Raw genomic sequence first — 21,776 nt, forward strand, 5'->3', positions numbered from 1 at the left:
ACAAATTCATCCTCTGTGTTCGTGCTATTAACTGTATTTTCAGCATACTATTTGTAGTTCTGGAACATAGCAGGGCACAGGGGAGCTTCCTGACCAAAACCAGTGCTGAGCTGCTTCTTTTTATTTATTTATTACCTTCGGATCAGCAGTCAGCAGTTTGAATGCTTGATACACTTGTGCTTCTTTCACACCTCCACCCAGATCCAGGAAGTTGGCTGGCTTTCCTCCATTCAGAGATATTATATCACAAGTTGCCATTGCAAGGCCAGCTCCATTCACTGTAATTGGAAACATGTAATGTGTGAAAAGGATTAAAGACATCAGTGCAGCCACATTAACGTGGCCCAACATACTTCATAAATACATCTTGATAGGTCAGTACTTATTCAAGGATATCCAGATAAGTGAATATCTATTCAAGGATATCTGTAACAACACATTGTTTAAAGTCAGGTGCACGCACAACAACATTTAGGTTTCTTTATGATTTTATTAATTTCATGACTTGCTCATGCCCCTTCTTTTAGGTTCATATGAGCACTGGAATGGAAGTTGTTAAAGAAAAACAAACTTCCAAGAACAGCAACCTCGATACGAGCTCCCCTCCCTCCATTTTGACAGTGAGAGATAATGCTTAGTATTACTATGAAACAAACAACTAAATTTTGAGGACAGGCATCAGATGAGCCTTAAAACTGCCTCCTGTTTTGTGTTTGTACCAGTCTAGAAGCAGTGTGACAGGCACAAACACGCTGTAAGTTAGCTACAGTAGATGAGAATTATTTGTCCCCAGTATGTTTCCCTGATGGATAAAATAAGGCTTCTGTATCATCTGGAATTTAACAGAAACAGGCAATACTAGATAATAATAGTAATAATAAAAATTACAGCAGCGTTGCCAATTCTCTTTTATACTGAGATTAAAATCTCACTGTATTTATTTGAAAAGAGAACACCACATTTTTATGAAGATTTGCAGCACCTTCTAAGTTACACCGCCTCATTTCCTAAAACTAATAACCAAATCCTGATTGCTTTTCTTGCTTTGTTTTTAATTACTGGCAAGATCAATTAACTTTGTTTAAAAGCTGAAAACAGAGAAGCCCCACCAGCTCCCCGTTCAGTTCTCCTCCTCCCCAGCACATCCCACACCCTGCCTGCCTGCTGCAGGCCCCAGCGCAGCCTCCGCACAATTTCAGTTTCATTTCTGCTAGAAATATTATCAAGGGTGAATTGAGCATCAGAATGTAAACAAAGCCTATACACTGAACAAACATGAATGCCTTCAAATGTCTTTCGGATTTATTTGTTCTTACCAAAGCAAGCAATATTTCCATCCAGTCCGATATATTTTAAGTCATATTTGGCAGCTTCGTTCTCTATGGGCTCATTTTCAGACTTGTCATCCATGGCAAATATTTCTTTTTGCCTAAATTCTGCATTGTCATCAAAGTTTATCTTGGCATCAAAGCAAACAACTGAAGAAAAAATATAAAACATAGACATTTAGAGATTAGTTAGAGCTTCTGAAATACTACCATTGCTTAGTACTACAGGAGGAGAGGCTTCCTTATGGTTTGATGCTGAAGTTCCTGCATTGAGTCCAAGAGAAAAGCACAAGCTTTTCTTCCAACTTACACTGGGAAAAAGTACAAGTGCCTCCACACCACGCAGCCACGTGCCTTTGTCAAGGCATCATTTTCTGTGTTTGCTTTACATGGAATTAAGTTACGAAGGCAGGTTTTCAATCTGCGCAGGTGGTCTGCACCAATTTCATAAGGCAGTCTACTTTAACTGAAAACAGGTTAGCAATTCCAAGCAAATACTGATACTTGTTTGAATTTCTGAAACTTTTTGAAATTTCTGAATTATTTGAATTTTAATATTATCATCTATACATACCTTATTTTCCCAGAGATCCAAATTGAAATAACTTTGAACAAAGTGATCCAAATATGATTTTTCTGTCAACATTCACTACAGTTACAAGAAAAGAAACCAACTACCTGTCTATGCTTGATTATATTAATACCAGAAACCAGCTAGTAAACATAATACTCACATAAAACCAAACAGCAGTAGAAATGCAGGTGGAGTAACTGGTTATTTGCCTATTTACTAACTTGTTTATGGGTTTGAATGGGCAAATACCTCATTAGATTTAGTTGTTCTAATGGTCTTATAGTTACTCATCATTTTACTACTTCCATAATCTTGGTTGTACTAGCTCCAGATGATTACTGACTGCAGCATAACTGATTTCTTTTGAGAAAACCAGCCAGATTTAAATTTCTTTAAATGTTGCATCCAGAAAAATCTAGTAGCCTTCCATTCTGCTCTGATTTTTATTGCTTTGACATACACAGACAGTGCACACACATCCACTCATGAGCACTGCACACATCTCTGCATCTAGAGGCCAATAACAAGTAGACAGTTTGATACAGCTATCCATTAATTAAAATGTCTAAACACAATATATTTTCAGAAGAAGAATATAACTATTTAACTTGGAGAAAAATTCCATGGCAAGCAAAACATAGACCCATTTAATTGCTTGATTTGTTTTAGGTCTTCTTGGTTTTGATTTTTTTGTTGGTGGGTTGTTTTTTTTATTTGATTGCTTTTCTGTGGGTTATTTTTTTGTTTTGCTTTCCCAATACCTGTGACTTGTAACCAATAACAGATTAAATTAAAACCGGATCTAATTTACTTTCAGAAACTTCAGTTTTAGAAAACTGTTCACAAATTCTCACATGTAATAAATCTCTGTTGAGAGTCTAGATCCTACCTTGTGACTCATGTGGAAAGGAGAAATACCTTAAGCCTATTTTTTGTTAACAACAAACTGAGACCTGTACAACTTTTCCTCTTCAAACTTTCTGTTCCTTAAATTGTTATTAAAAAAAAAATAATCAAAACCTTCAAAACTAGACTAAATGTGCTGTAAGTCCTCAGAGCTTTAAGTCTGCCCTAGACATGAACATCCTCAATGGCACAGCAATAGAACCTCATTTCTAAAGAAAATTCATCTTTAACAAAGGTTGTGCTGTACCAAGTAGCAAAAAAACAGTTTGCAATATTTATCAAACCATTTTCACCACCAAGAGCGTTTTGTTACATGCATGATAGATTTCAGAAATGAATTTTTCTTTTGAACAAATATACAAAAAAAGCTCCAACTCATATTCATGGAGTATTTCAGTTGTTTTTTGTATGGCACTATAGGATTTATGTCATCTGCCAATTCAGCAGCTTACATTGAGAACAAACAAACCAAAAAACCCTGGCAGTTACAGGCTTTTGACCCAGGAGCGTTCACGAAAAGAATGTGACGCAGAATTAAACAAAAGGAAATACATAAGATAATGTATTTTCTAATGGAAATTCACACAATTGAAAAACACAAAACGCAGCAAGAAATAAATCCATCTTAACCACTGCTTTGACAGGAATAATGCTCTTCATGTGCAGACTTATATTTTATCATTAGAAATAACTGCTTCAGGCTGCTCAATGGTTCTTCCATTTGCTTTATCTTTATTCTTAAGACATTTCAAATGGAGAAACTGCTGGCAGAACAAATAAATAAATGAGCACAGGGCAGTATGTGTTTATGTCTGCCAGCAATACGGCTTCCACAGCTTGAAGCCTGCTCTGTTTCTGACGCTCCTCAGTTTCCTGGATGCGAAATGCACAGAGAAACCTTGGAGAAAAGGATGAAAGCCCTGTGAAAACTCTTCGCATCCTTCAAATTGAGCCTTGCTCATTACTGCAACTTGGCCAAATCCACTCACTTTTTGCACAGTACTGCCTCAGAGTGCAAAATAACAACCACCAACCTGCCCAAGGCTTCCAAGCAAGGGTGCAAAGCTACTGCCACCATGGTCCTGTACATCAGCTTTTAGGTGCAGCAGTTTTGTCTCCTCTCATTCCCAAACATCCCTCCCTTCACTTGCCCTGCTTCTCTCCCAGCTTTCCTTTCCTTATTGGCCAATTCTCAGCACCTAAATAAAATCCCTTTCTGTGGTTACTCGACAACACAGTCTGCACCCTTCATGTGTCCACAGAGATCACTCACTATTATTCAAGATGTACTTAAAGATCCTTCTTGCAGAATCACTGCTGAGATGATGTATGTGCTGAACAGGAGATTTAGCCCTTTCCTCTGCCAAAACAGCACAGTCATCAACTGTTCAACCAATTTTTAGGAGAAAGTATATAAATACATATTTTAAATTTTTTTTTTCAACATCAGTTATCTTGAACCCAGAAAACATACTACATAAGTACATCAGTTATAGCAAACAAACATACTAGTAAATTTGTATTGAAGTGAACTTCATAGCCTGCAGGAACATTCCAGTACTTCTTTTCATTTTCATTTGAATTATTCAACTTCAAAAAGTCAAAAATGTCACCTGTGCACATTGCTAGAACTTGAAAATTCCAGATCACTCATTTTACAAGTCACTACTTCACTGTTGTGCTATAAATTTACTGTGCAACACAATAAAAATCTCATTTCCAGATGGTTCTAACGAGGCCAATGGATCTCTACAGACAGTGGGGGTAAGCGAACAACCTACAGAGTTCTGAGGCAACTTTTCTATTTCTATTTAAAATAGAGCCTGTACAGAAGAGCTGCACTGGTTGACAGAAAGGCTTGTTTCTCCCCTAGTACACACTTCATAAATAGGCCAAGAACCAATGGAGTTAGAATTAGTTGCTAAGAATTTGACTTCCATTTATCAAGTTGAGTGAGGTTTATAATGCAGCAACTATTGATTCAATTTGCACGTTATTATGGTACGCCAAATGAGCGGAAATCTGAGCAAACATGGCTGCAAAAGATTCTCAAAGAGAGTTAGAAGTGCCCAGCAGAAATAATCCTCAAAGTATAAAACCCACCCAGGGAGGTAAAGGATTATGGACACCAAAACACAAAGGAAGTTTATATAATTCTGCCATCAAAGCACAACTCATGCACTTTGGCAGTACTTCTATCTTAGTTCAATCTCACTTCAGTTCATCAAGTCAAAAAATAAAACACCAGGAAAAGCAACCTGGACACACTTCTGATCACTATTACCATCATCACTGAGTTACTCTCATATATAAAACAATATTTCTTTGCTGTATTTGAATACGTTACTTTAAAGCACTGAAGTATTGCATTTATGACTGAATGTAGCACCTTCTGCAATGAAATTTGGGGGATTTGTTTGAAATCTTTCCGAGTTCGTGATTAGAAGAATTCTCATGTTAAACTATGGAAAACTCTCTGCCAATTTGTTAGCATTTGGTTTGTTCATAAAAATGGAAAAATCGAGGTCAGAAAACTGGAAGAATGACATTGTTTCTGGCTGCAATTCAGCTTTTAATTCCTGACCAACTGAGCCAAAACCATGGATTTTTAGTGAAAAGCTGTTTATTTTACAAACTAGCTGTAGGCACTAAAGGTACTTTAAAAGCAATATTTTTTTCAGTTGTTACTGACTACTGCGAGGAGCTCACAGTCTTATCTGACAAAGCAGTGATCTCTTTTCCAAAAGTTTCCAGAAGAGCAAACAGCTACATTCCTCATGTCTCAAAAAACGGGCCAAAGTTTTCTCCTTACGTTTTCTGATTTCCACTTTAATCTGTAGGTGTATTCCCTAAAGCTCAAAGCAAGCTGGAATTGTCTTAAAACCCACTTGAGAACACTCGAGTACTCAAGAAATACCCACTGCCACTTCCCACTATCAAAGATTTCTCTCAATCCCGCACTATTACTTCAGGCAAGGCCTTCTCTAGGACATCACTGGTAGCAGGGGGGTAACTCACATCTACTGGGATCAGCCCTACTTTACTTACATACTTAAAACAGCCTCTTTAATTCCTCTTCTCTGCCTCTGACCAAGCTAACTGGTCAGTTGGAAAACCAACCTGCAGAACAACGTGAAAGCTAAATCAGCTCCTTTTGTTTTCCCTGCACCTTCTTCTTGGACACACATTCCAGATGAGAGCAGATCAATTATCCCTTCTTATTCCCAAAGGATTTAACAGTTTCAGCTGGAATTTTTCCTGTTCTCTGGTTGGTTGTGGAATCATGCACTCAGAATTTTAACTCTCCTATAGGTTTATAAACCTAAATTAACCTATTTTTTCCTCACAATCTCAGTAATTCTAGCAGTAAATATAAATAATACAAAAAAATAACAGTAAAGCAAAATAAAATGAAAACAACCCTTTGTGTAAGAGCAGCAAAAAACGTTGCTGTCTCTTACCATGCATGTCATGGAGAAGCTGATACTTCCATTATTTGAATTAAATAACAAAAGATATTGAAATGTAAAATCTGCTGTGGGAATGTTTATGAATATTGCTTAAATTACATTACAAAATGAAATTAATGCAAAGCTGCTGCCACGATCTTCCATGCAATTTAATTTACAGTTTGCATAAACAAAGAGTTCTAAAACATTAGTTCGTTTCCTTTAATTTCTTACCTTGCCCTTCTGGAGTTTCACCAAAGGGATTCACTTCAACCTGAGTGGCATCAATTTTCAAGAAAAGATTATAAAGCTTCTTAATTTGATCTGCTGCCTGAATTTGATCAAGAGATTTACAATTACCACACAGAAAAATAAAAGTTAATGTTTTCAAGGCAGAGGTAAGCCGATATTGATTATTTTTAATGTGTTAAATTGCACACTGGCTGTAGATAATTATGGCTTTTATTCCTGTTTTAATTACAAATATAAATACTACCTAAAATAGCAATAACGTAGCATTATGATGCTGCATAACACTTAGTAAATGTGCATTTAAAGACTACATGAATGAGATTTTCTATGAAATAAACAGCGTGATTGGTACGAACAACTTTAATTTCAAAAGTATTTAGCAGTTTATAATGACACATTCTCCAGTACACCCAGATCTAAGTTGTGTGCACGTTAATCAGTCTGAATTCAGAAACCATAAAGCAGTACATGTATATAAGTGACTTTAGAAACAATATGCATTTCTTCCCGCTTCACTCTCTAATGTTTTCAAGAAATTACATCAGAAGTATGCTCATTTATTCCCTAGAAGATATGCTTGCTTATTCTTCATTGCTTCTTACCGCCTCTCTGTGACTACTTCTGGGGTCAGAGTATTGCCACTGCCTACTAACTACCAAGCCACTTGTTCATATGATATTCTTCCATTAAAAGAACAGCTTAGTCTTCAACAACAGCAACACAAACTTGCATTAAAATAAAACACCCTTTGGTTCATTATACAGCAACAAGCTATTAGCTGAAATGAGCCTGCAGATGAAGAAGTACACTAATAAAGTACTCTTCAAATTTGTTCCTTCATTACTGATCATTTGACTGAAGAATACAAACAAAAAACATTTGGGACCTATCATAATAAGCAAAAGAGAAGTCAGTTTTCTCCCACAATTTCACGCGCAAGAGAAAACATTATAAACAGAATGACTCAACCCCAGTGCTGCTGTGCATCAGGAAGAATGTGATCAGCAGGCTGAGGGATGACCCTGTCCCCCTCTACTCAGTGATGATAAGGCTGCACCTCAAGCACTACATCCAGTTTTGGACTCCATACTCCCAGGTTGACATTGTTCAGTAAGAGGGCTTCCAAAACTGTTCTTGGTCATCACATGCCCTGCAATGAGAGGCTGAGGAGCTGGGCTTGCTTACTCTGAGGATGCTGAGGATCAATGTAACGGCAGCCCGTAACTGCTATGAAGAACAGTTACAAAGATGACGCAACTGAACTCTTTTTACCAGGGGCAGACAATACCAAAAAGGCACAACAGCCACAAACTGTGCCTTGGGAAGGTTCAAACTGAATACTGGGAAAAACAGAATAAAACCAATGCTTTTTGCTAAACGGCTTCTAGAGCACTGGAGAACAGCGACCAGTGTGGTCAGGAAACCTCTTTGTCTTAGAGGTTGTCAAGGCTTGGCTAGATGAAGTCACAGCTGATGAGAACTCACGTTTCCCACAGCCCCATTTTGAGCTGGAGAACGGACTAGCTGACCTCCAGACATCCCCTCTGACCAACACATTTAAGACTCTTTAAAGAATTATATTTTTGTCCTAGCACATCACCACAATTACTTAAGTTTTATTAAGGGCTGCTCTACCTTTCAGCACCTCACTGAATCAGGGAGAATCAGGGAGCTTAATGTCACCATTTCTCTCTTTCAAGCCTCTTCAAGGCAAAACATAAAATCCCAACCCTGAAGTACTGAATGCATAAGTAAACACTAGGATTCATCTGAATAAAACCTACGTCCCTGCGATTCAGTGAATTCCTTTGAGGAGCTGATACACAAACAAAGAAATGCACGCACCAGAGCATTATGTAAATGTAATGTTGAGAAGTCCATGTGTAGTTGTTAATTATTAAGTACTAGAACTCTTCAAGGGTTGAAAGGTTCTACAAAATCATTCCTCCTCATTAAATATACAGCCAACTCTTCAAATGTGTGTTAATCAACTTAATGGTTATGCATTTGTTAATTGCACAGTTGGGACAGAAAATAATTAAAACTGCTGAATTAAAAATAAAAGAGTTCTACAAAAATGACAGTTTGATACTATGGAAAAAAAATAAAACAGGCAAAAGCAGCTTAATATTGTATCTGCCTTTCAGTTATCAATGTTAAACTAAACAAGCTTTTTCTTCTCTGCAAAATGATACATAAGGGCAAAATTCTTGAGTACTTGTGTCCTGTGTGGAATTCCAATAAATGTAAGTAAAAGAGATACTGAAAATACAACAAGCTGCCAGCCGTCCACCTTATTTTTGAGTTCAAGTAATAAAAAAAAAAGTTTCAGTTACATAACAAGATACACTTCTACTTTTCCTCATGTTAAGGGAAAGTAGTACTTCCAAAAAAGTACCCATGTTATTCACTAAGCTCTAATAGCATTCCAGTGAAACCTAAAGAATTTCACATGGTGTAACAGCTTGTCATCAATTGCTTCTAAGACCAAGGATTTACAGTTTGTAAACCTTATTAAAACTGCTAAATCCTGATGACAAGTATGGGTACAATTTAGAATCTAAAATGTCAAAATGGTCTTGATCTAATAGAAACTTAGCATCTCGTGTCCATTTGGAAATCATTTACCATACAGCTTAGCTAAAATGTCTTCAGTAAAAACCGAGGAAGCAGAGTCAAGTCACCTGCTGTTGCAGAGGTCCTTTGAATCCCAAATTTTTTGCCATCTGCAGTGCCTGATGATCTTGCATGCCTTCGAAAATATCTATTTCCTCCTGTAACAATGATATGCATAAATGTAGCTAAATACTCAATCGAATGGAGATTTATAACTTCAAAAGGAAAATACTTAGTATATATTTGCAAATTAGTAATTAAAATATGGCTGTTTGCCAAAGTTTCTGAGACTGAGGCTATAGCAGCTGCCTATAGGGTATGTTATAATTGCCACACTATCTACGAAACAGTCCTTCCAAAAAAAATATGTAAATCTTCAGGATGGCATGCTGACAAGACAATGTGACACCAGTTTTCACTTTTAATTACTGTACAGATGGCGTTGACGAATATTTAGTCTGTTAATTTTTATGACATCTTCTGGAATGTTTTCAAAGTGATGGTGTCACTGCCCAGTAACACTGTAAAGTTTATATAATTTCAAAATATACATTAAATATTTCTATAATTTTTTTGCATAATTATCCTTGTTTCTATCAATTATTTTCCCAGATGAACAGCTTCAGTACTCATTATCATGCCTCAGTAACATAAAAAAAATCTTAAATGTAATCAATGTTAAAAAAAAACAATTAGAGCAGATGTATTGCAAATGCAAATGTCATCCAGGTAGTAAGAAATAATTAACAACTATGTCAATTAGAAGAAAGCACAAAAATAATCAAACTGGCAATGACCCACTTGTACAAGAACTGTGTACCTTCCTGAAAGCAAAGCACTGACTCACTCATAAAACATTTCATATGTTAAGTTTAACATATCATGTAACAGCCAAATTTACACTCTTTGAATCACAGAATCATAGAATCCATAGAGTAGGTTGGAAAGGACCTACAAGATCATCCAGTCCAACTGTGATCAAGCTGCAGACACAAATACTGACATAAATCAAGTGTCATGCACACTTCATCCTTTACTAGATGGTTATGTTCAGCCCCTTATTTAGTGAAATGCGATTTCTGTGGTTTTTGCTAGCTTCTTTCCACATTTGGAAGTGGTGTGAATGAAGAAAAAAGGAAAAAAGTACGATATATTATTTCTGATTACTGATGAGGAAAATGTTGGATCTAAAATATTATTTCAATACCTTAAAGATAAGTTCCGGGCTTGTAGCTGCAACTTCTTCTATGTCAACACCACCCTGTGGACTGCCAACCATTACAGGTCCATTGCAGGCTCTGTCCATCAAGATTGCAAAGTACGTTTCCCTTGAAATATTCAGTGCTTCTGCAACCATCACCTAAAAATCAATACGGGGAGAGGAAAAGAGAACAGTTCTGTGTGGTCCATTGAGCTGGTGCCATCTGATCTGCACACAGCTTCATCTCCTTAATGTATCAACATAGTGAGAACTCTAAAATCTTTTGCACGTTGGCTTTCTGATGCATCTCTAAAAGTCATTTCAGAAACTAAGTAGTTTCATAGCTTGGAAAACGTCTCGGAAAAATCAGTGTTTTGATGAAAGAATACTAAATCCCCCTAAATATTCTTCATCTTTAAAAAAAAAACACATCTGCATATAATGATGAGCAATTGTTCCTACAATCACAACACATGCCACAATCTCAAGTGCAAAGACCAAGGTGCTGCTCTACCATTTTGCTTTTCATTCTATAAGCTAAGCAGTCACCTTTGCACTACAATTCTCACTGCAGCTTCTCTTTCTGACAATAATTCTCCTCAGCAGAGCTACTATTTTGTATCTTTCAATGGAAGCAGCAGAAACTACGGAAAACACTTCTTTAAGATTAATACAATTTAAAAAAAGTAGATGGCAATGCCTTTCTAACACCGTCTGTTTATCAGGTGATGGTTTTGAAAAATGACCACAAAGATCATCACTCTGAATGAAGCATAAGGTGAAATTCATTCTATCAGTCAGTAGTTCAAACTCTTCAAGCACACAAAGAAACCACACACCTGTAGGTATTAAAACTGCCTACCCAGCAAGAAGTGTTCCATCACGGAAATATTTCTGGGGTTTTAATAGTTCAAGGACTATGAACAAGAAAGATGTACTGTACTTTCATCCAACTTGCTTTTTTGACATTCTACTCCTGAGTACGTAAGAAAGAATGTACTTACCTTCTGCCAGATTGTACATCTTAACAAAACAGGAAACAAAAAGTAAGAGATAAGAAATTAAATGAAGCTCTGTGGTCAGAATGGAAGGAAAGATGCTATTTCTTTATTCTTTTGACTTGGAAGAAAATATTGTTTACAGTAGTTTTTTTTACCTTGCTTTATGTATAGCAAGCAAGGTAAATACATATACATAACATATAACGTAGGGTAAAGTGAATCAATAGCTCAAACTATCAGCTATTCAAGAGTAGACTAAAGAAAACTCAGGGAAAGGAGACAAACGATGAATACAGAAAACTACCATACCACATTTCTTACAAGCATCTGCCTATTGAAGGTTTCAATAAGGGGATGCTAGAAGCCCAATTCAGACACATAGCTCAGCTACCTGCTGCTATTCATCAAATTAGAAGCAAAACAATCTGAATTTGTCACAGTCAAACCTTTTACCTGCACGCGTAGTTTCACCTTCATACATATCCTGTATCAGTGCATCTGGAAAACGTGAGTCAATTGCTTTAGACACAAGTTAAACAAAACCACCTGGTCCTACTGGAGCTTCTTGGAGTAGTTCAGTAGTTCCAGAGCCCTCAGGATCCAGGCCTGGCTGAGGTCAGAAATGAGCACAAACCTTAAGGACTACAATTTCATCACAGCACGTTGGATTTATGCTACTAAATCTGTTATCTGCTGCTTCAGATCCAAATGATTATCCTCACCATTGTGAATTAACATCACCAAATTACTGCTAGTCTGTGTACTCTATAGCAGCCAATACAAATTGCTGTCAGGCTGTGCAATGTGTCACATCTCCCAGCAAAAAGTTACTTTCCTACACCATCCTGCCTGTCTGATGCAAAGCAAAAGCAGGTAAACTGGCATTCAAGGTCTATAAACAGTATTTGTTAAAGTCTACTCACCATTCACATGACAAAAACTAAAGCAAAACAATGCACTGATGAGCAGTTAAGACTGGTGCAGTTGAATATACAAGCCATTAATGTGTCTAATATGAATGTGAAGTATTATTAGCTAGTTTACCACATTTGGTTTATATTTTAAAACTGCCTTAGGGAAAAATAATTTTTCCCCAAAACTTCCTGATAACTTCAAGTTTCCCTTCTCAAAAACATCACCTGAAAATATGTCACATCTACTTTACTGAGTGTAACTGTACCAGCTCTTTTATACTGAATCAAATATTCAAAACGTTAATTCTGTTATTGCTTGGGGAAAAAACACAGGTAGCAAATTCTCAGGTTGTCACGATAAGAAAAAACTGCCTTCTCAGATAACCAGGCTCTCCAAATTCCAAGCTGCCACGAGAGGATTTTATGTAAACTTACAAAACAGCTTGCAAGTTATGAAGTTAGAGGAGACTTATTTATTTAAGGAACATCAATCTGAAAACACACAAACACACTTTAAATTCTGTAGTAGTTGCACAGGCTGAGAAAGCAAGCTGAAAACTCGTTTTCTGTTCCATATTACTCTAATAGTACAAAAAAAAAAAATCTTTTTCCCTTCCTAATACACCTAAAAGTTGTGTGACTTCCACTCCCTGCCTTGACATTAGCTCACTGTTTGCTTTGCAGAAAGGAATGTGTGACAAACATACAAATTAAGCTAGGACTTTCAAAATTCAACTGTATCATCAGTGTATAATGTCTGACAATAGATGATCCACTTCTCCTCGTCAGAAGCGTGGCATCGATTTATCATGCATCCAGTTAAAATGCTTACAGTATTTCCTGCAATGCTTCCTTATATCTTAGTAGCAAAAGAAACATGCTATCAAGTCTGCTTCCCTAGACCACTGAAACTGAGTAGCACAGACTTCATATTAAGCTTCATATATACTCAGTAGCTATTCTATACGTGGTAAATTGGCATCTTAACATAATTTCGGTTTGGAAAAATAATAAACAAACAGACTTCTCTTTCATTTTTATCAATTTCAAAGAAAAACCTGGAAGTTTCTTTGTTGGAGCTAAACATGCAATTGAATGAACAGACTTGCACTCAGACAAAAGAGAAAAATGTATCAGTATGGGACATTTCCAAGTAGTTTAACTGTGGGGAAAATGACAGAATCAAATAATTTATAAAGGAAAGCTGCTTTAACAATACGTTTTCAAAGCACAGTCCCTTCATATGGGAAATTAAACACACACCCACCCTTTTTATATCCTTAGTGTCATCACAATCTCTAACAGACATACTTTAATAACGTTTCTCCTGTTTAATATCTAGTATTTCTTTTAACACCACCTTATCAGGAGTGATGGTAATTTGCTGTCTATGCTCCCCAAGAGAAGAATCACCTGAGCACTTTCCTGCAGCCCTCATTAGACAGCAGCTTTCCAGATAAGTGTTCCCCTTCTATGCTAATACCAAGCTGTTCACAATATATTAAAAAGTGATCTGCAGTTCCTTTCAGCTCATGCCAAATTATCTCCTGGCATCAGATACAGCGTGGCTGTAAACTACACACCTGTCTGAAGAACTTTGTTCAGTAAATCAAAACAATATATATACTAGGTATGTAATTGCTAGGATTTTCTGACTTTCATCAAGCTAAAAGTAAATCTTGAAGAGGTATCTATGCTTCAGTGATTTGGATCAACACATAATGACACACTCATTCCCAAAGTTTGTGGTGAATGAATTAAAGATCATTATACTGCAAATTACCAGGTATATATTACTTCCTTTAGTGGAAAGTCAATGAGCATGTAGAACTCATACAGAGTTCTGTCAGCATCGAGTACGCATCTGATGAAGGATGAAGCAATGAGAAAGGATTCTGTGCATTACAGGTGGCAAAAAGGAAGATATTTTTCCACTTCTTGGTATACTGAAATGGATAGACTAAACACATGTACACAAAGTTATCTGTTTTTTTTTTCATCAACTGGATGAAATAAATGTGACATTGGTAAAGGAATGGAAAAAAAAATAATCTATGACATACACTCCAGTATGATAATGCACAATGCAGCTAGGCAGTTCTTAATTTTTAAGAGACAAAACCTTACCTTTTTCACTTTCACACCATCCTTTGGAGTCTGCTTTGTTGACAGATTGTACCCAATCATCTGTTTAGCAAGCTGTTCAACAGTCTTAGGGCTACAAACAAAGGAAGGTTAGCTTATTGAAAGATACTAGAAGACACCTACGTAGCTATTGTAGACAGCTTGGATATTACTAAAGAAGCAGCTTATGCATAATTTCTCAATTTTCAAGTCTTACTCTTTAGTTAGATGGACTCCTCCTTTCAATCCACTGTTGAAAGTACCTTTTCCTCTCCCTCCAGCCAGAATCTGTGCCTTCAGAACAATTTCTTTTGCCTCTGTAAAAGAAAAAATAGTGCTCTTCTACCATTTGCCATTTACTGAGCTTGTTATTTTAAGTTTCAAAAGCATTTCCAGGTTAGATTCTTTAAAAACAATGAGAAGTTCAAATAATAAGAGAAAATTAAATTCACCATTTGTAAAGCCACCTGGCAAAAAGAAAAAGAAAGCAGATGTTGAAGAATAAACAGACAGTACCTATTAGCTGGACAAATACACCAGTATTTAGACGAAAATCATGCTATCGATACTACAGGACCTGCACAACAAGCCATATCACCAGTAAGTTTGACAACTTACACTCCAGCATGGCTTTTTTAAAGGCTATATCAAGCCATATTTTGTACTGAATGCAGAACAAAAAAGCTCATCAAGGATAATAAATTCCAGTCCTTTCTCTGAGTTCGTGTAGGCAAGGCTATGGATGTGGTCATAAAAGAAGATATCTTCCTCCCCAAAGGACAGGTAACCATAGAGCAAGGCACTAGCTGTGAAAACATGTTATCTTGTTCATGAGACAAGACATCATTTCAATCTGTGGTAATGTGAGTATAACAGTGACAAGAAAGTCCAGCGAGACACAGAGACAGAATTAACTGCAATAAGATCCACATTCCAAACCAAAGGGTTCCTCACATCCTTCTGAGTAAAACAACCAAAACTAAGACAAACTTCAAAGCACTTCTTGAACCATAAATGTCAGCTATAGGATTTTTGTATGTACTGACACTACTCTCAATGCCCAAAATACTACCAGGTATTTTGCGACATGCGAGACGCTAATATGAACACAACATTTTTGCTTTGTGATTGACTCAGTTCCCTCTGAGTTCTGGGGACATCTGACTGCAGCGATGTCTGGATGAGGTCACACCTTGAATCAAACTGGTTGCTTCAAGTGTGCAAGAAAACATGGTAATTTCACATTAAATTGACAGATTTGCTGCTTACATGGCACAGGATATATATACTTACAGTTAAACAAACACAGGCTTCCTAGGCTTGTATTACATGCAAACGCTTTACAAATGACTGAATACAAGTTTGGAGGTGCAGTCTTTTTTGGTGAAGACCAGTTCTAACACAGCATCATTTCAGAGTTCCAGGAACATAAACTTCAGTGAATAGAAAGCAAGTTGTGTCTTAGGACAGAATAAATATTATGAAATAAATATTCCTTTTTGTGCATTAAGGCAGAAACGTATTTTTAAAACAGCTATTGGAGGCACTGTATTGAGAGTGACTGATTTCCAAGCTGCTCAAGCCCAAATCCTTCCACGTATTTATCCGTTCAGTAACACCTGACATATATCACTCTGAACCTTAAAAGCCTCCTTGAAAGTACTCCATGCATTTGAATATATGTTCTCAGCTCCCTATTATTCATGCCACTCCAAGGCAGATAACAAGGAAATTTAAATGCAACAAAAAGTTTTATATCAAGCATTTTCTAAGCACACAAATTATTAAGATGAATTAAAACTATAAATCATTTTCCAAGCTACAGCAGTACACCCTAATGTTACAGTAGCTGCTGTGATAAAGAATCTGATACAGTATTGTTAATGCATCGCTAATAGATGCAGCAAACATTTAATTAGATCAGTTTATGAGCTGACCACACTGACAGGGCAGGTTTGGGATGTCAGTGAGATGCAATGCCAGTTAGGGGAGCATTGATCACCCCCCTGTGCACAGATCCTAGGTCAGCAGCTCCTTTTTATTCCTAACAGCACGGCATGGAGTGTTGATTATCCTCATTTGGCTACAACAAACGAAGACAGAGAAAGGAATTAACGTCTACGTTTTTAGAATCCACTAGAGAAATATCAAGGCAATGCAATGACTTCAGAAAAACAACTATCAAAAGCATAAATAAGCACACTAGAAAGTAAGCATAACCACGTAAAGATTAGACCTGAGGAACTAATCAATGTGGGAGCTCGGCAGAGCACGGTACAGCAGGTTCTGCTTGCCCTGGGGAAACCAAGAGGAAGCAATTTAATTCAATAGTTATTTGCCCAAGCTCTGTGAAATGAAGTAAACCAGCCAGATCTTATTTTACAGTAACTAGGCCTGATCATTCAGTACTTACCAAGCTGATTCACTACTTAACAACACCATTTTATTTAAAGAGCTGGTTTCCTGAAATGTTCACATAAAGTTGTCTGAATGCCATCTTCTGCCTGAGTTCCCAAATTGCTATGAGAATCTACCCCAAAAGACAAATCTGGTTTTAGCTGGGATATGTAAGGCAATTAATTCACCTTCACCTTCATTTGTAGGCACTAGCAAAAACAAACAAGAACTAAAAAGGAGTATATAAAGTCAGTATTACATTTATTAAAAACAAAAAAGCTGTAATTAATTTCAATTAGAAGCCTTCCAAACTGCTGTAGGGAGGTTGGAAAAATGTTTCAGGGCCAGTTGTATAGTTATTAGTATTGTGTTTGAAGAGAACCTAGCAGAAACAATGTGTCTTTACACTCCATTAAAGCACAGTACAACATTTTCAACAGCACTGCATTTGGTAATTAAGGCTCCAATGAACTTCTGTTTATGTCTATTGATGGAAAATGAAAAAAGCAAGCAAAACAAAACCCACAGAGACTGTTTCTTATGTGCACACAGATCTGATGCCACAGATTCAAGATCTTCTTTAACCTTAAAGGCAACAATAAAAAAGACCTTAGCATCACTAGTTCAGCAGCAAACTGTTGAAAACTTCTCCACGCAGATTAATGACACGTTTCTGGTAACAGTATGCGTTCCTAACTAATTTTAACTTGAATGCATTATTATCTCAGACATGACAGTTTTTCCTATTGAATCATATACACATATGCATACACAATTTACATTACCCTGCAGAAAAACATCATGTATATACAAATATGTGCATACATGTATATATTTTAGATAGACCAAAATACGCTAAGCCAGATGCCATTAACTACTACAGACCTGTAATTCCCCAAGTTTAAAATTTAAACACTGCAATTGGTTCCAACCATGTTCATTTCTAACATTTCCTCTAAGAACAGAGGAAAAACTCGTAAGTACTTGTATTTTAACTAAATACCATTGTATCAGGAGAACAGAATACAAAACTCTGAGGCACAAGCATCCTCCACATTGCATTCAGCAACACATCTCCTTCCCTGCAGTCAGCACAGTGCATACCAATGGCAGAGCTGCTCCTCGCAATTGCAACAGGCTCAGCTCTATAATGAAAGCCTATTTAGAATCAATAAAATCAGTCCTGCTTTTGGGAGCTATGATTACTCTGGTCCACTGGTAATGCTTGCAGCAAAAATGAAACAGCTTGTTCTCAGCCCACTGCTGTGTATATTTAACTACTGAATTCCTGATCGTGAAACAATATACTAAGAACTACAGTTCTGCTTGTTATATGGTATGTTAATTTATTACCTGTGAACAACTTTCCATTATTATTGATACGATTGCGTGATCACAAATTAGCCATGTTAACAATCACATTAAAGCATGCTGTAGCTTACCAAAAATAAGCTGCTCTAAAGAATAAGGAATGTAAGCCTGCACAGCACAAGACCTCACTCCTGCCTGTTGAACAACAGATCTGCACCCCAGAGTACTCCAGAGTGGCAGCACACATGGCAGTGAGAGCACAGGGCTGAGCAGGAGGTGGCCTCACACAGCATCCTAATGACATCTCTGTCTCACCGTGCAACCTTCCGCAGCTCAGCTTCTCTGTCTGCAGGGGTTCTGTGAAAATTAATTAGCGTTGGCACCTCTTGAAAGCGCAGAGCCTGATTCAGTATTACACTTGTGTATTTTTGCCCCAGTGTAAGGCAACTGATGACAGGAAAAGGGCCAAACTCAGGCATCTCTCCTATTACAAGGTAAGGACACGCTGCAGAAGATATGGAAGTAACCCATGGGAACAGTGCGATGAAGACACATTGAGGACAGGCCTAATTCACATCTTGCAAAAGCAGTGTCTGCTCACTGACCCAAATGGGACCATAAACACTTGTTAGTCCAACCTGCTTTGTGATTTTTCTAAGCCTTTCCTGCTTCAGCTTCCTCATTAATGTTGATACGCAAATGTGCCCTTTAAGGTTTCTGGATAACCTCCCAATCTCCCCCAAATAGTGTCTGCAGTTTAAAGCTTGTAAAGGGAACTCTGAGATGTGGAAGGCAGTAGAAACCCAACTCTCAAACTTGACCTAATCTGATTTGATAATAGAAACTTTCCTTCTCAGCAGAGAAACTACATTCCAGGATTTCACTTGTCCTCTTTTATTGTTTTTGTTTGTTCTTTTAAACACTAATGCAGGAGTTTCTAGCTTTCCTTTAGGAAAGAACAGCAATTCCTCTATACTGCTCAGGCAGAATCCTGCCACGTGCTTACTGTTCTTCACATTATTTTCCAGAGACATGGTCATGTATTTGCTTCAGCATGAGAAGGGAAGGAGAAGCACAAAAACTACAAGGATGGATAATAAGCATAATATAATAATAGTTAAAAATAGTAGCACAGCATAATTCCCAAACTGAATGCTGAATCTTCAAGTTTCCCTAAGAACTTCTCATATTTAGGCCTCTTTACATGGACTTGCCCCAAAATTTGAGACAACTTGTCCCGAGGAGCAGTTATTTCCACTCCTGCTGCTCCCAAATTCTGAGTGCTTCAGGGATGCCTAAGATCATTCCCCAAGCTCTGCCAAATACACAGACTGACACGGGGAATGGGAGCTGAACACAAGAAGATTCCTCCCACATCTACCAAGCCAATGCTGTGCTTAAAACACCTTTAGAACAAAGTTGAAAAAAAATCAATTTGCGTTTCTCCATCCCTCTTCTGATTTTAATTTAAACTCCTTTCCTCTGTTATTCCCACCCTTCTGCCCCGTTAAAACCAAAAAAGAATTATGCTCTTATTCATCTACTTTCTATATGCTTTGGTTTTCAGACAAGTTTAGAATTAAAGTTAAATAAATCATCCTTTTCATGACTCCATGGTTTTGAATATATTGTATATTTATTGCCAGATTATAAGCCTCATTAAAATCTATAATGATAAATTAGTCAGTCTCTTGATTCTGTCAGTGTTGTTATTAATTGCTTTCATAGCCATTACTACATACTCCACAAGTGATAAAAATTTTAAAGCTAGATAAAAAACTATGCTAAAGCTCACTTTTAATACTGCACCTTTAAACCTCAGAAGTAATCAGGTCTTCTCAACTTATATATTTAAGTTAAAGCTGATAAATTACTTATACAACAAAGAGCCGTTAGAATGAAAAAAATATGCACATTAAGGCAGACATCCAAAATGGGAAAGTTTCCACATTAAAATTATTTCATTGTATGGACATTTTACGTTTAATCAGTCATCCTATTTGTGATATTTTGCAACCTTTAAGAGTTTCCTCTTTTCAACATAAGTTCTCATTAATTTTAATGAAGATTTTACTCTGCAATAGACCCAGGATTTAGAAAAAACTACAAACCTTGGAAAAAGAAAAGAAAAATCTCACTAAATTCATTTCACTATAACCTTTTTCTTGGATTCAAGTTTCCTTTGCTTTCTGTCCTTTTATTATTATTTTTTTTTTAATATTTATAAACATATTTCAGAAGTTAGCAGATTCAGGCAGTTCCACCGCATCCTAAATTCTTGATTGAATACCACAGCACCATTTGTTTTAATGCAATTCAGAGAACAGGTTTCATGCAATCTGTAGTGTTGAAGTCAAGCAGTCATTAAGAACCAACTCTGCTCTCACCCCTAGCTGCAACAATACACACACCTGCTTTTCTGGAAGGATTTCAAAACTTCATTCTTTGAGATTAGGTATCAAGAAGACAAGCCAGAAAGAGAAAACTCCTACTGACTAATTCTGCTTCTTTTGTCCATTACTGAACTGTAGAGATTATTTTGAAAAATAAGTGGTTAGTGTAGAGAACAGAAAAAATGAGGAATGTGCATTAGTTGTCTCATAATTCACTCTGAGGAATGAAAGAGTTACAATAGAAGATTAGACGTGTTTAAACACTGAGAATAAAATGAGAAGGCCAAATAAACTAGCAGGGAATTCACATGGTAGAAACACAAAAACCTACATAAACGAAAAACAACAAAAAAGGGCAAAGCCAAAAGAAATCTGGAGCCCATCACACCGTGGTCACTGGGCACCAAATCAACAGCTTTGAAGGAATAGGAACACATGAGAAAGAAATCACAAGCTCCTCTGGCCCAATTTCTGCATGTTTGGCAGCAGCAGTGGGGAGGACAGAGACCCTGACACCAACTGACCCAAGAGCACAAGATGCGCGCGCGTTGCCCGGCTGTCAGCAGCTGTCATCTCTGCTGCATAATAACTGAGAGTGATGATGAGCATGAATTCACAATACGGAAACACTTTCACCAAAACAGCTCATTATCTCCTTAATTTCAAGCATGCGCTAATGCTGTCTTAGCATTTGAGTACAGGTGTAATATTTCACGAGCGGGGATTTTGACATGTTTCATGAAGATTTCTTAATGAAGCTCCACACCTAAAACTTCTCTACTGATTTAAGTAAAAATTCTTAGCTGAAAACTTGCATTTTTAGCAAAATTAATGTTTTGAGGCAGTCACCAACAAGCAATTCTGCTTGCCTCTAAGACTTGCAGCCCTCAGCTGTTGTTTCATTTTGTAGGGCTGCATTAAACACAACATGGCTGTTCAGACCATACACCCATGAATTCATACCAATACCACAACCATGCAAAGGAGCAGCGAATCTGGCAGTATTTTGATCCGAACCAAGTCCATTGGTATTGCTGTGTGCTCCAGCAGTTCAAACCATCATCCAGCTCAGACAGAATTATGGAGATTTTTGCTGAAACTGAAAATTTTCTGATCCTCTGAAGAAAATCATGGTATCCTGGGTGATGACCAGTCTACAACTGGGTGGGAAATATTTGTTACAGAAATCTAATCTAATTTATGGAAACATTTTCTTTCTGGCAAAGAAAAGACTGTCATAAAGCACATAATGAAAATAACTACCATTCATTTAAAATAATAGGGCTTTTTTGGCTTCTAATAGACATCTG

The 21,776-nt window shown here is 37.0% G+C and overlaps 1 protein-coding gene across 1 annotated transcript in view; it reads right to left on the reverse strand.

Moving 5' to 3' along the window:
- SUCLG2 (succinate-CoA ligase GDP-forming subunit beta) overlaps positions 1–21,776 on the reverse strand; it is a gene marked incomplete at both ends in the record, with an annotated part of 100,348 nt that overhangs the window by 39,862 nt on the left and 38,710 nt on the right. Inside the window, 7 exons of the mRNA XM_079540135.1 lie at positions 136–278; positions 1,317–1,478; positions 6,492–6,588; positions 9,194–9,283; positions 10,333–10,485; positions 14,369–14,459; positions 14,583–14,682. Coding sequence (XP_079396261.1) covers positions 136–278; positions 1,317–1,478; positions 6,492–6,588; positions 9,194–9,283; positions 10,333–10,485; positions 14,369–14,459; positions 14,583–14,682 — 836 coding nt within the window. The remainder of the gene's footprint in view (positions 1–135; positions 279–1,316; positions 1,479–6,491; positions 6,589–9,193; positions 9,284–10,332; positions 10,486–14,368; positions 14,460–14,582; positions 14,683–21,776) is intronic.

Source organism: Tetrao urogallus, assembly GCF_951394365.1.
Source record: "Tetrao urogallus genome assembly, chromosome: 10".
Taxonomy (NCBI): domain Eukaryota; kingdom Metazoa; phylum Chordata; class Aves; order Galliformes; family Phasianidae; genus Tetrao; species Tetrao urogallus.